Source organism: Grus americana, chromosome Z (assembly GCF_028858705.1).
Source record: "Grus americana isolate bGruAme1 chromosome Z, bGruAme1.mat, whole genome shotgun sequence".
NCBI classification, from domain to species: Eukaryota; Metazoa; Chordata; class Aves; order Gruiformes; family Gruidae; genus Grus; species Grus americana.
Genome location: NC_072891.1, coordinates 42,613,711 through 42,625,744, shown reverse-complemented (window position 1 = coordinate 42,625,744; position 12,034 = coordinate 42,613,711). Strand labels below are relative to the sequence as shown.

Below are 12,034 nucleotides of genomic sequence, written 5' to 3'. Positions count from 1 at the left end.
TGGATGTAGCCCTCTTGTATGAGTGGTAGGTCAAAAGTTTATGCCAGGCTCTCAAAATAGAGCTCAAACAAGCATAAAATAGGATAAATATTATTAAAAAAAAAAAAAGCCAAAAAAAACTTTGGAAAGTCTGTTTTCCTGCTTTTGCACTTAGTTGTTGTTACAATATTGTTAAAAATTAACAAATTACACAACATACTGTTTTTAATCAGAATTTCTGATGGACACAAATACACATCAGGTATACTATCCAGATATTACAGTACTTCTTTAAAACATAAACTAGAAAATAGATCACAAAAATTCTAACTGTACCTCATGAAAGCAGAACATGCAAAGTATAAAGCTTTCTGTGCATGGTGCTGTTGTTTCCTAGATATGTTTTTGTCCGTGATGATTATGTTTGATAAGAGAAAATGTCAAGAGATCCAGATTCCAGTTATAATGATGGCAATTTCATTCTGGTAGAAGAATGTTAGCCCTTAGAGTGGTGGGGGAAAACAACAACAAACTCTGTCACTGTATCGTAAATATGAAGATAACTTTTTTCTGAAGATGTAGCTATTTTTTAAAGTAGTAAAGTTATCTTATTTGCTCCAAGGGTAAAAATAAAGGAAAAATATTATGATTTTGAATGCTAACAGTATTTGTCCTTGCTTTTGATTAATCAAAGAAAAGTGGTTTATACTCCCTAAAATGGTGTGTCTCAGAATTGCTAGGAATAGGAATTATGTCTTGTCTGTTCATAGTCCCTCTGAGTAACAGAAAATGAAAGAGACTTGAAAGGAATTTAACCAATCAACTTCCTCATATGAAATACTCAAAGCCTTCTAAAACATCAACTTGAAAAGTAGATGCTATTATTTCATTTTACAAAGGTATGTAACAATAGAAAATGCAAAACTATTAAAAATGTATAATTACAGATCTTTATAATACATTGATAATACATAAATTATTTACCATCAAACTATTTTGATGCTTTTGATAACATTGTTTTGTAATGTCTTAAGTCAATCACATGGTGAATTCTTTCTCTGTACCCTCCCTTTAGAAAATCTTGAGATATTATTAACCAACTTGTGAACTTCTTTTTTAAACATGGTTGCATTTTGTTCCCAACTTTTATTTTAAAACTTTTTTATTAGGTAAGCTTACTTAATGGCAAGTTTTCCTTTTTGCCTACATTTTATATAATTATCTTCCTTAATAAAGCTTAGAGCTAACTCAAGCCATATCCGGCGATGCGGGAAGCTGAGATCTTACACTGAAATTCAGCTCCTGCAGGACATGTAGGGTTGTATGGTCCATCATAGCCTCCAGCATTTTCAGTCCACTTTATGTGCACAGGTAAAGGACCATAGGTGGAATATAAAAGAAAGTTAAGAGGTTTAAACCCAATCCCAGTCTTTATCCAAAGAGTAGTTAAGTTAGTTTTCACAGGAAATCAGGTGGTGGTCAGCATATTGCTACCATTTTCTATTAATAAATAGCTTACAAAAAACATATGTGTTGGCTTATAGGTAGCTGTATATGATACTGATCTCCTCCAAGAAGATATATGTATTAAAATAATAAGAGAAAATAAAAGGTTGGGTGAAGAAGTTTATCTACCTGGATTTTTCTATCAGGCTAGTCACTCAGGTAAAAACCAAGCACCTTTGGGAACACTGATCAACAATGATGCATTTGTGCCTTGGTCTACTCTAGCAAGTCTGTTTTCCAATGTTGTATTCTGCCCTCAGATGTGGGTATAAAAATCCATTTTAAATTAATTATGCAGAAGTTTCTAAAGACAGATTTGGCCTTTCCTCTGTGCAAAGAAGGTAAGAATTTGCATTGTATTGTCTTTCGTTAATGCTGGTGTTTGCTTCTGGTTTTGTTCATACTTTTTGCATGGAAGAATAGCATGCAGTGGCCTGATTTTCAACAGTTTGCTGTCAGGTAGAGTTGTGAGTAGCAGAAAGAAAATATTTTTGAGGGTGAAACTTCATTTGTGGCATTTTTTCTGCGTGGATGAACTCTTCAGGCAGAATTTGTTGAAGTTGCTGCAAACCATATAGAATGGAAAGATAAGCACAGACTGTGAAGAGTTGTTTCTCTTCAGGGAGTCCCCAGTTTTTCAGAGGGATCCTTTCAAGAGGAGGGAGGAGAAGGTCATGCAGGGAGGGGTCTTGTCCTCTTGTCCTCCTCTGAACCCATTTGCAAATCTCTGTGAAATGTTGAGTTACTTTTACTCTGTGAAGGCAGCCAATTTATTTCTTCTCTCATTTTCTTGCTTCTGAATTATACCCAAACCCATAAGAAGATAGCTCTAGAATTGTGAAAATTATCTGATTATAGCTTGAAAAGATAAGGAGGTGGTTCTGCTTTATTGGATGGGGTTTGAGGGGGGGGGTGTATGTGTGGGGGTTTTTTGTTTTGTTTTGGGTTGGGTTTTTTTTTTTCCAGAATTGAAGGTGGAGAGAGGAAGATGCTGACTTCCAGTAATGGGTTGTGCCTGGCTGTGTAGTAGTACAGGATGGTTTTGATTATCTGGCACAAAGCTATATTTGATTAACTAGATTTCTTGTAAAGGAGTTTGAGAGGTTCTGTTTCAGTAAAAAGCTTGAATTAATATTCATTTAAGAAGCTGCAGAACATCAGCTGAATTTTAAATTTTAATTCTATCTTCCCAATTGTTGGCAATTCAGTGTCTGTCTTAAACTTTATTGTAGTAGTCACTTGGACTGTTTTAATTGTGTCACTGGTACAATAAGGATGACTATTAGTTTTATTTCTTGAGCTTAGTGGCTGCACTAGAGTGACAAGCAAAGTTTATTATCTGCTCAAACACAACCAGATTAAATTTGTAAGAGGATTTTGCTGTTTTAGAAAGCATTCAGACTAACTGTCTACATAATGGGAGGTTCTCTTTCCCTTTTTTAAGGAAGTGAAAGAATTCAGCTCCCATACTCTGCTGTGGAGAAGTTCATTAGTACAATATATTTATGCATATAATAATCAATGAGGGGAAAAAATCATTATTAAAGATGGTTGATACAGTTTTTATAGTCTAAGTAAGGAAAAGATGCAACAGCTTTAGTAATGTTTTGTAATGGATAATACTTGCTTAGTTTTTCATAAGCATTTAAGACATTCAAGACTATTCTTGAAACAGTTCACTCTAGATTGATGTAGATGTTTCATGTTACTTACTCAATGTAATTCTCCACTTCCTGGGCTATATTCATAAACTTCAGTCTGTCCTTTCTTTGGTAGGAATCTTTACTTTTCTTACCAGACTCTTTTTTGTTGTTACATGAGTCATTCATGAAATGATGTTTTGTTTTCTTTCATAGAATATTGATAGTCATCTTAACTAAATTTCTATAAATTACTAAAATGATACAGAGGACATAATTTAGTGAATGGCAAAATGATTATATGCTTCCTTTCTTGAAAACAAGTGGAATATGCAGATGTGAATTGTGAACAAAATAATTAAGATGATGATTATGTAGTGATTTTAAATTCAAGAGATGCTGTCAGTGGAGCAAACACTTGGCAATACAACAGTATGTACACCTCTCACAGGTTTTTTATTAACGGCTCTTAATTTAAACTTATGTTTTGTTAAATCTCAAAGGCCATCACTTGAGTTTTCTCCTAACTTAGCTTTTTGTACTTATTCCATTCAGTTTTTAACATAAATACAAAGCCGTGTGCTATTGGTGTAGGAACAGACGTCAGGAGACCTTTACTGCCTTTCTGGCTTGTTTTGTTGCCCTGCTTGAAACTTCAGATGCTTTCCTGTTCCATAGTCTTTTCCATTAGTCTAACTGAAACGCTATCAAAAATGTTTCCTTACAAGTGACTCTTGCGAGGTGTAATCTATTCATGTTAATTAAGGAGTTTGATAATCACAGAAGGAAGATACGACGGTACTATTGTTCATTTTATGGAAAATATAAATATGCCTACTATATTCATTGTCAGGGCTCATAATGTTTCCTCATAGAAATTCTACTCATGTCTCTGGATGAGTTATTTAAATTCTTTGGTGTTATACCTCAGCTTTTATGACCAAGATTAAAATGGCCAATTCAAAAAAAAAAAATTATAATTGTATAAAATGATTGGAGGTATAGGTTGGTACTTAAGTATCTTTCAAGAGGTATGATACAGAGATACAGTATGTCATGGAGATAATACTTTTAAGCCATGGAGAAAAAGTTGCACAGAGTACTGGGAGTCTTCAGTTCGAAAGCAATGCTAAGGCAATAGCTGTACCAGCTTGAAACTGATGGACAACTCTCTAGTTGTGGCCACTGTTGACAGAGATGATTGTCAAGGCTGTAGACATAAGGATCCATTTGTAGGGCATCAAGATGAGGAACCTGTCTGCACAGATGCTCAACCATGTCAGATGGACAGAGCTGTTTGTTTAGAAGCCAGCTTGTATCACTAGCCTCACTGCCTTCTTTTAACGGAGAAGAGATACTCTAGTTCTGCACAAGAACTTGCATGGCGGTGTTACGGAGTGAGCTGGGGAGCTTTGCCTCCATCTCAGGGAGTTTCGCTGCAGACTCTTACCAGCCCGACATCCCTCCCAACAGTGGCCTTCAAGGAAGAGCCTGAAAGCTGCTATTCCAAGTGGTAGGACAGACTGGCTCCTTTGCTTCAGCTCCCGGGATGATCTCATGCATTCTGTAATACGTTTTGGATATATTGGCGCCTGCAAAGCCAGGCCAGTCCAAGGCCTGAATTCTGCACAGTTTTTATGTTTTCATATAGGGCCATACTTGGTTTTAGCAGAAATGTGATCCTGCTGCATTCCACCCCTGGAACAGCAACAAAAGAAACCATATTTTTTGTTTTCTCTATAGCTGAGTTGGTAGTAGCAGAGAGGACATAAAACTTTCTTCCAAGTGAAATATAACTTTATAGTTGAAATCAAATATTTTTCTTCTCATGTGTCACCTCTCTATTACTGTTTTAGCTCTTACTCCTTATAGGAGTTACTCTACTACTTGACACCTGATGAGGTTGATTTCTGCACTTTTCTGTAAATCCGTGAGGCAGTGCACAACCGACTGCTTTTTCTGGGTAAATGTTTGATGAAACATTGTAGGTATAGTACATTAAGCAAGTAGAAAAATGGTCAGCAGATAGAAGCGTCAGGCTATGCCCAGTCTGCACAGGATGTTGACTGTGCTCTGACCCATGATTCTTCACTTTCCAGGTACCTCTGGGCTTCTTTCTGCCACTGAGTCCCAAGCTAAAAGCCAGTCTTCTGCAAATGTACACGCGGTTGATTTAACAGTTCTTAGTAAATGTACGTGGATAGTGACTAACAGAATAGTGGATTTTGATGGCTTTTTTTTCTCCTTGCATATTAAGAATGTCTTTTTCTACCTAATCTAAATATGAAATTTCAAGCAATAAAATACAGCTTTTTTTTTTTTTTTGCTTGCCTTTTCATGGGTCAGACTTAGGAATAAACACAGAGTCAGGCATAGTTTAGCAGCATTTCTTTTCTTAACAGATGCCAGTGTGGATTTTGTGTAGAGAATGGCATCTTTGTTGTTTTAGTTTAAAAACAGCCTTGTATTTGATCACTCAAGATATTATACTTCCATTTTATATAAGTTACAATGCAGAGAAATGCAAAAACAAGTACAGATGTGCATTGCATACCCATGTGAAAGAAAAGTTTGTCAGCCTAGGCTTCTAGTCTTGAATTATTTTTAAATTAGTCTCCTGTGTCTTCCCTGTCAGGTACCACATGAGTTTTGAAGCCACTCTGCCAGTAAGTGCGTTACCTATTTAAAAATAACCATGTTTTAGGTTTTTTTGTAAGTTTCACAGGGCAAAAAATACTGTGTTTCAACATTTTGTAGTTTCATTTTTGCAGGATATGCACCAGGAGTAATAGTAACAATACAATAAATTCTGCATGATATGTATGTGCGTGCAAGCACGTGCGTAAGGGATTACTACTGTGTTTAAGCAACCTGACTTCCTTCCTGGTTCTGCTTTGGGAGATAATACTGCTGAGGGGACTTTCAGATCTCTGGCTGTAAAATTCTGGATGATGCAGTAATATTTGTTGCTATTACCATATGAAGAAAAAAAATTTTGGGGAGGTCTTTGAAGTATGCTAGGCTGTGTAATACTAAGCTCTTACTTACAGATTTTGATAATCCTCTATGCCATGCTTGAATGGGAGTTCATCACTATTTGAGACATTTCTTTACTGCTTTTATAAGACAGTTAATTCTTTTCGTTCATCAGTTAGGTTGTTTTTTTAAACCTGGAAAGAAATTTAAAGAAAAGACCAACCATAATGTGTGCTTAAATCAGGAAGTTCTGGGTTTTTTTCAGTCACACCATTGACTTCTCTCTAGAGTACCACCCAAGGGTTGTATTAGGACCATGGGGGTTTTTTGGAAAGTCACTGCTTTTAAAAGATGAGGAGGGAGGATGTTATTGTTGTTATTAGTATTAATTGAGATTCAGGTATGTTGTGTGGTCTTCAACTGTCTTCTGACAGATAAGATATCTCATCTGCCTTCGGAGAACTGATCCAAGTCTTGACTTACTAAATGTGCAACAGCAGCCAGCAGAAAAAAATATCTCAGTATAGTTTTATCCCACCTTGGTCCATTCTGCTGATCCGCTCTGTTGCCATTTCACCTTTGATTTCTCCTATATCAGCTAGAGGTATTCCTGGGATGATAGTGGTAGAAGCAGCAGTTAGCAGAAGCCATAAGACATTCAGATCCTCTCAGGACAGATTGTTTTCATCCACTTTTAAGTTTCCTTCTTTTCTTCAGGTGAAACAGGCCCACTCAAAAGTCCTGTTCAGCCTGTTATCACATGTTCGTTTTCTTTATTATGGTCATAGGTAAGATTTAAGCGCATATTGCCAAGTTGTATTTCTTAGCTTACTCTGTAATGGATGAGGCTGTAGAAAGCACAGTTGGTGGTGTATCAGTCAATGTCTTGATCTTTTTGTAATGCCAGTCATGGGATTTTAAAAGTCAAAAAATACATAAAAATAATCAAATAGAGGTTTGATTCAGTGCTGTAACAGTGATAGTTTAAAATCCCACTCCCCACCAGGAATAATGCTGTAATGATTGCAGCTTTGCTTAGCTAACCCTGGTAACTCGCTAGGCCAAACTTTTCCTTGTTTTTCTGATAGTAAGTAACATTGCCTGTTTTCTTTCCAATTATTTTGGTCTGGGGAGAGATATCTGAGCAAATCTCTAATGACATGCTTGTAAATAGTGTTCTACCACTACTAAGCAGTTTTCACATGAGCAAGACTTAATTTTGCAGAAATATTTGATGCCGCTGTTTAAAAGAAAAAAAAAAAAGAAAAAACTGGTACTTAAAATTTTCTTTCTATGCTTTTCTTGTCAGCAACAACATAAAAATATTTACTTTCTGCCCTCAATCGTAACAATCTAAGAGGAACTATCAATGTGAAGTTTTTGTGAGTTCCTGTATGCTGTGCTGAAAATGAACATTTTCACTTCTTAGTGATTTTGGGGCAGTCCTGTAAATTTTATTATTATCTTCCATTCATATTCTTTTATCGTATTTTTGTGTGTTCTATGCTGGAAACGTTCCATGATTTCTTTTTTCACCGGGATACTTTTCATGCTTTGCCCCTGCACATGTGACACTCGGTGCAGTTAAGGAGGACTAGCAATGTCCTCATCATTGCTGCTGGTTTAACCAGAATATTGGCATGTGCGCATGCACAAGAAAGTAGTTTTAAGCATTGACATGGGAAGGAACAGTCTTTAGGAAACTTTGAGATGGCCTTCAAAAAGAAAGATACCATTGTCATGTATGTATAGGTAGCTATACATATTTTATATGTAGGTACAATATATATTTTTCATATGCATATTAAAAAAAATAGATTGTGTATCTATATGTCTTTAGATCTCCAAGTATAATTTGTTACTGGTCTTTGGCTCAAAAAGTCTTAGTACAGTGACACCAAATTACAGAACCACAAAGCTGAATAAGATGCAGACTTAAATTTTAGATTTTTCTTTGGATTTTAATTTTGTTTTCCTACACATTGCAGTTTTTATAAATGCACTTTCAAGGTGTAAATAACCTGAAATACTGTTTTCTGTAATGTAATGTAGATTGCTTTATCACTGTGTTTTCTTGTGTGTGATTATAACGTGTGATATCGATTGCTACCTATGTTCCCAACAAAGAATTAAAAGAATTAGAAGCTTCAGGTTTTAGAACAGAGTAGATAATACAAACATGTTCTTCCTATCTCTGTGCTGAATTTGCATGTGGGCATTTGGAAGGAATCTGGATTTCCATGCAGGGAAGCATCAGGACCAAAACTGGAAGTCACTTTGTGTTCCACTGATTCAAAGGTGTTTGTTGGAAATTATTTTCTTACACATTAGTTAAAGTAGAATCTTTAGTAAAAGAGTTAATTGTCAAAAAGGCATCTTATAACCTCCCTGCACTTTATAGGTTCATGTTGAACAGATTTTTTTACTAAATGTGTGACATATCTTGCAGAAAAGCTGGACAGTATTACAGAATTACTGAAAAATGTGTGGTATGGCACTTCATATATAAGGACATGACTCTGTTTCATAGGTTTCAGAAGGAAAATGTGTGGTGATCTTAAGGGTAGCAAAAAGTATTTTTTACTACGTAATAGTTCTGCATTGCCTAGAATGGAAGACAGGCAGATATCATTGACCCAGGATGTCCTGTACAACACCATCGGATTGTGTGGGGCAAGTTCTGCGCAGTGGTTAGGCAGCGCCCTGCTGAGGTGGCTTGCACACGTAGTGCTGCGCTCCTGATCACAGGGCAGGTGGAGGATCCCCATGAACACCGAGGTTGGAAGCAGGCTTGGTGTTACTTTTCAGCTTCAGAACATGATCTTCTTCATTACAATAATAACCACTTTCTCCCCAGAGAAAGTAAAATTGGTCAGTATGTGACATCGTGCTTGATTTTCTGAGAATGTGTGTGTAAGGAAGACTTATGTTGGAAGTTTGGTTTATGCGTGCGGGAAATGGGACTGAAGGTTTCAAAATGATGGTCTTGGTAAAGACAAAAGCTTTTAGAGGCTTCCAGCTTAGATTTTTGCAGTGTGTGTTATCTAAGACATGCTTAAGGGTTGCTCCTTTAACCTTGCACTGCACTGCTGTGAAACACGCTTGTCTGACAAAACACCTAAAACATTATGTAAGGAGCATAAGGCTGCCTTTGTCCTGGGATGTGGGTACTATGGTATGAAAGAAATGATTAAAATAAAACCCAGGCTGAAAAGCACAGCACTGAGCAATGCACTCTGGTGCATGTGTTTTGTTTCCTGCAGGGCTGAGTAGCTGGGTGAACGCAGGGTTTATGTGGCTGTGCAACTGCTCATTCTAAATTTCAACTCCTCCTTTTAAGCAAACACAGGAATAATATAGACAAGCTCTTCTGGTCACAGAGGATGAGCTCACTGAATTGAAGCAAAGGAAGAATGTTTTGTGATGTATCCTGTGTGAACTTTCCAACAAGCAGATCTTAACTTCAAATTGACAAATAGTTGGAAATGTTCATTAACAAACTACTTCTAATACAAAGTATAGAGACATGAAAAAATTTAAAAGGAGGAAGGAATGACTGCCCATTAGTGAATATGAGCCAAATTTTAATTAACACTAATATTACATGTTTCTGAGGTTAAAGTTTTCAGGGCTATAATTGTTAGACTACTTTTTGGTTTTTAAAAACAAACAAACAAAAAAATGCACAGAAACCCCCCCCAACCAAAAACAAACCCACAAATGTATCTATTGGTTGTGCACTGCCTACCATAATGTCCTGAAAGTCAGCCAAGGAAGATAATTTTTTTTTCTTCCCAAATTTTTGTGATAAAATGTCTCATAGTAGTTACCTTAAGTTAGATGGTTAGGACAATTATATCTTCAAGAATAGAAGATTTTAAAATATGCAGTCATGTATTATATGCATATTTTGGAGTTTTGTTTTACTCATCAGTTCAGTTGTTAAATCAAAACACAAATTTTAATTCAGTGGTACTTCAGTTGCTACTGATGTTGCTGTTTGACACTGTATTGGTCCTTGTAGTTACCTATGAAGCACCACTTGCTGCTGTTCAGCCCTGCACTAAACAAGCTGTCAGCATTGTGCAAAAAAAAAAGTTCTGTCTGTGTCCAGTGGCTAAAGCCTATCCTTCTTATTTGTCTTGCAGGCACCGGAGAGAGCGGCAAAAGCACGTTTATCAAGCAGATGAGAATCATTCATGGATCAGGTTACTCTGATGAAGACAAAAGGGGCTTTACAAAACTGGTGTACCAGAATATATTTACAGCAATGCAGGCCATGATCAGAGCTATGGATACCCTCAAAATCCCATACAAGCATGACCACAACAAGGTGAGATTTTTGTTTATTTCTGTAGCTGAAGCTTTTCTTCTTTTTATTTTAGGAAATATACTGGAGGTCTCAAAAAAATTGTCACACACATTATACTCAAAGTTCAGAAAAAAAATGGCATCTTCCAATCCTGCCTTTAGATCTCTGCCCTGTTTGCTGCTTTGACAACACAAAGGTGCTACTTTTAACAAGAGATCTGCTCTTAACAAGATGCCCGGGAGGTTTGTCACAGGGCAGAGGTTTAATGGCAGGCTGGTGTTTGACTGTGACTTTAGGTATCCCTTGTCTTTTCCTCCCAGGCCGTGCTCTAGCCAGAGCAGAGTTAAGCCATTCTTCTGATCTGTATCAGAACCTTACTGCTTAAGGTTTGCCATTAACATTACATGTGGAAAAAATTCAAATTATTAGAAAAATAGGTGAGGATACCTGTTTGTGTGTGAACATATTGTGAAATAAAATTTGTGATGCAAAGTCTTAAAACAATCAGATTCTCTTTAGATTGATGCTATTACTGAAACTTAGAAGGACAAAATACATTTGAAAGGTTTGGAAGGTTCATCTCTGACTAGCCTGACTTATTTATTTATTTATTTATTTTGTTTTTACATTTTAAAAGAAAGATAAGTAAAATAATTTAAGCATTCCATGAAGAAGAGTGAAATGCTTAATATTTACTGGAGTACATGGTAAGGCACGGGATTACATGGCTGTATCTCCCACTTCTTGTCACAGGAGTGGTACAACTTTGATAACAGTTCCTGAGAACTTGTCCTGATTTTTACTGTTGAGCCATTATCAGCAGCTTTGTCAGGTGGAGAGTTTAAGACCTTTCACAAGTGGAGGGCTTACCTTTCTTTCAATCTTGTGGAAGAGTAATTAGTGATAATTTAGTAATCCTGGATCAAAATAATACTTTCTCTGAGTTAGTCAAAAGTTATTTTATTCTGATTTTTTTTAAAGTATCAGAAACTATCAAAGAGTAGGGACATTTATGATAAAGAAGTAAGCTTCCGTTAACTGGGGAAGACAAGATGAAATAAACTTGTGTTAAGATGAAAATCTTTTGTGTCTACATATATGTTTAATTATTAGACTTGAACTGCTGTATATGTTTTAAGGCATCTAGAAGTAAGAAAGGTAAAGCTTATTACCAGGTTAAAGAAGCTTTGTTTCTCCATTTGCATCTGCCAAAGTCATTGCAGATGGTCATCACTTTGGAGATGTAATGTTGCAGTAACTAGAGTCTTGCAGGAGCCTGGGCTTATGCAGTGGGAAGCCAGGATGTCAAAATCCATATTGTTAACCTTCTTTAATGGTGGGTGGGGTTTTTTGTGGACATGAAAAAGTTTGAAAAACTTGTCCTAATTTGTAAAAGAGACTGTTGAACATCCTAGTCTGACTGTGTACTGGGGCTGTCTAGCTTCTTCTCATCCCTCAGGAATCAAAATCAAATGTGTAATTAGTATTAAAAACAAAACTGCATTTACATGTGCATTTCAGCCTTTTGGCTCCATGTTTTTGCTTTGCACAAAGCATACTGCATATTGACCTCAAAAGTTAGTTGATTGTAAAGTACAATAATTTTTTTTTTTTTTTCAAA

General features: G+C 36.2%; 1 protein-coding gene across 1 annotated transcript in view; it reads left to right on the top strand.

Annotated features, from left to right (window-relative positions):
• The window catches only part of LOC129199427 (guanine nucleotide-binding protein G(q) subunit alpha), a 135,496-nt gene that overhangs the window by 34,008 nt on the left and 89,454 nt on the right, over nucleotides 1-12,034 (top strand). The window contains exon 2 of the mRNA XM_054809902.1: nucleotides 10,250-10,434. Within this exon, the coding sequence (XP_054665877.1) occupies nucleotides 10,250-10,434 (185 nt within the window). The remainder of the gene's footprint in view (nucleotides 1-10,249; nucleotides 10,435-12,034) is intronic.